The sequence below is a fragment of the Penaeus monodon genome, chromosome 22, assembly GCF_015228065.2.
Source record: "Penaeus monodon isolate SGIC_2016 chromosome 22, NSTDA_Pmon_1, whole genome shotgun sequence".
Classification (NCBI taxonomy): domain Eukaryota; kingdom Metazoa; phylum Arthropoda; class Malacostraca; order Decapoda; family Penaeidae; genus Penaeus; species Penaeus monodon.
This window is the reverse complement of record NC_051407.1, coordinates 17,551,621-17,554,731: the sequence shown is the minus strand read 5'-3', so window position 1 is coordinate 17,554,731 and position 3,111 is coordinate 17,551,621. Positions and strand designations below refer to the sequence as shown.

Below are 3,111 nucleotides of genomic sequence, written 5' to 3'. Positions count from 1 at the left end.
CTTGGCAGTTCGATGGGCCATTCCATGAAAAAGCACATTAAAAGGCAAGTTAATTAACAGGAAGATGGGGTAAGCAAGAAGGCATGCAGAAAAAATCTGATAAAAAACTCGAAGATAAATGACAAGAGTTAATTGAAAGATTTTGAAATGGCCCAAAAATAATTGGAGTCAAACAAAGCTATAAGGACCGCGGCTCGCACATTTCCATCGTTAAACAAGCCTCTTCCGCATCCACCTGTGGCTGAATACACTCGAGCCCTCAGAGTGCACACTCAAGTAAACAGACTTTAAAATCACAAAATTTAAATCAAACTAAAACTTGAGGTTGAGAGCAAATGTTACTAGAACCTAAGTATTACTGCGAGCATGCACCCCACATGCCCCCAGCAACCACTGCTCCCCGCGGTGATACCTACGTTCCACATGTGGCAGTGCGGGAGAGGCAGCGGCAAGTGGGGGCCGGGGTGGACCCTAAAGTACGTTTCAGTCCCAGGGCTGAGGGCCCTGTGTTAGGGGGCTGGGCCACGCAAGGCCCAGTTAACCACAGGTCTGGGGCTTGCGGCTTGCCACGATGCTACGGTAGCGAATCAATTGGCAGGTCCAGGGTGGGCAGGCTAGGCAAGACCAGCGCGGACTGCTGCACACCAGAGTGGGTCGTTCTGGACCGACACAGGCTGCAGGCGGCCGCTATCGCTGGTCATCGTTGACCTCTGCCACAACTGATGGCCAGGGCAACGTGACCACCTTTCCGGCACCAGTGGACACTTGTCGCCAATGCGTATTCGTGCTCGTGATGCACGACGAGTCTCAGAGGCACCGGAGCCTAATGCAACGAAACATCCTCCGTGCATTATCTCGCTTTGAGTGCCTCTGCAAAAAGAGAAGACCAGACTGAATTAACAGTGGCTCCATGCGAGGGAACTGCTTCCTTAATCTCTGGAGACACCCACAAAAATATTCAAAAAGCAGTTTTTAGTTATATCAAATGTTATTAAATACATATCTGGTGTTGCAAATAAACCCACCAATTTAAAATTGAATCATATCACATGAAACTTACATTAAGCCTAAGTTTATAGTCAAAACTATATAATTCCACATTATAGTATTCTCTCTTCCAAAACAGGCACAAACCAAGTACCAAACTTACTTTTCTCCTTTTCAGTAGATAACAGTTACAAAAATGTGTAGCTCAAGCATTCTGACTTTTGTGCAAGCCAATTATTTATCTACTACAAGGCCCTTGTAATTTTGCATACAAGAGTTCACGTCTGCTTTGGTAGAGCAAATACTTCAATATGGTCTATCGCAAATTAGGAACTAAATGGAATCCACTTCAGTTGTCAATTACCGTTTTATTAAAATTACTATATTGAGTGTCAATGTGTTCAATGATAGGTGTCACAATTAGTCTGGGCAATGATGCACGTTTACACCTGCATCATGACCAGACCATCACTCCAGAGCCTCAAGAAGCTACAAGTAACCACAGGTGTGGAGCCCGTCTTACTACATCATACAGGTGGAAACTGCAGCCACTGTCTAAACTAATGTTATCACCAGAAACCATTGACATCAAGCCTCAGGCTTTTCCCACTATATGAAACCACCAAATGTACAGTCTGGACTTTATCTTGGTCCCTTTCCCCCCTTGGTTTTTTTTTTCTCTTTTAATGAATGATCAATAACCTCCCTTGACCCTCATCAGCTATGGATTTCCTCAACAAGGGGCTTCACTTACCTAACCCACGAGCAGCAACGTCTGTGGCTACCAAAATTGGTGCCCTCCCTGAACGGAATTCTGGAAAGTTGGGAGAGCAAACTTAACATACTAGAACTAAGCTTGAACATTAAGTGTTTACATTCATGAATAATTGTCCACCAATTTAATATTGTTGGGTCTTCTATACAAATCCATTAAATTCTCACTTACTGAAATGAATTGTATCATTGAATCCTTAAAAGTCAAAATTCACTCACCACTTAAAACCCAGTCTCTCTCTTGTTGAGATTTGTCTCCATGGATACACATAGCTGGCCACCTGAATAGAAATCACATATAAAAAAACAGGCAGATACCAAAATAGAGATATTTTCCAGTTAATTGTTATAATTACAAGTGTGTTAGTACTACAATATACAAGCTACAGTTTGCAGACCCAAGGGACACAACTTGCTACAAGTGAAATATTAAAACATCCGAGTAGTGCACTTAGACGAGGGGGATCTGAATTTGATTTACACAGCATCTACTACTCCTTTTATGTACATGAACACCTAGTCAAAAAGTCTCTCTGGATCTTGTGGGCTGTTACACGGCCCGAGGCATCTAGTATGGTGCATACTAACATCATGCAGGATGCCTCTCATCTTACCCAGTACTCCTCAACCCACGAGTAACATCCTCCACCTTCCGCTTCGTTTCGATAAAGATTATTGTCTTGTAAGCCCTCTCTTGCGCCATCTCATTGAGCAACTGGCGCAGCCTACAGAAAACAGGGAAAGGGGGATGTAGAGGAAAAATGTAACAAGCAGGATTTGCAAACTTTGCTTTCCCTTGGGTGCCTTGAACCTTAGGCTGTTTGGTTTCCGCATTCTGCAGAAGCTTCCCAGGCTGCTGATAGCGATGGCTCTTGCTTTACAAGGACAGGAATTCCCAAAATACACTCCCAAATTGACACTAAAGACGGACAAACAAGTCAAAGGAGTCCAAGAAGCAAAGTATGCAAGGTGTCCCAAAGGCCTGAGGTAGCTTCAGGTAGAAGAATGTCACCTAGATCCTTAGGATCTATCATACAAGTGCATTTTCCTTTACCCTTCGCGTCTCATTCGCCTGGTCAAATCGTCCACTTTTCTTTTTGTTTCTGCAAACACGATGATCTTGCTTTCCTTTTCTGCCATGATCTCTTCAAGTAGCTGCCGGAGTCTATGGGACAAGGCACACAAATAAAATCAAACGGCTGTTAAGTTTAACAATAGCAAGCTTGAAGGGGATAAAGAAAAATTTTGAAGGATATTGAAGGACGAACTGGGATCTTTTGTTTACAACAAAAACTTAATGTGAAGTTGAATCTTTGAAAGTGACATTTACTAAAGTACATTGAAAATTAA

The 3,111-nt window shown here is 42.9% G+C and overlaps 2 protein-coding genes across 2 annotated transcripts in view; both read right to left on the bottom strand.

The window, feature by feature from the left end:
* LOC119587348 (probable ATP-dependent RNA helicase DDX17) overlaps positions 1–379 on the bottom strand; it is a 1,385-nt gene extending 1,006 nt beyond the window's left edge. The window contains exon 1 of the mRNA XM_037936095.1: positions 373–379. Within this exon, the coding sequence (XP_037792023.1) occupies positions 373–379 (7 nt within the window). The remainder of the gene's footprint in view (positions 1–372) is intronic.
* Positions 380–2,811: 2,432 nt separating this feature from the next.
* LOC119587347 (probable ATP-dependent RNA helicase DDX17) overlaps positions 2,812–3,111 on the bottom strand; it is a 1,797-nt gene continuing 1,497 nt past the window's right edge. The window contains exon 7 of the mRNA XM_037936094.1: positions 2,812–2,926. Within this exon, the coding sequence (XP_037792022.1) occupies positions 2,812–2,926 (115 nt within the window). The remainder of the gene's footprint in view (positions 2,927–3,111) is intronic.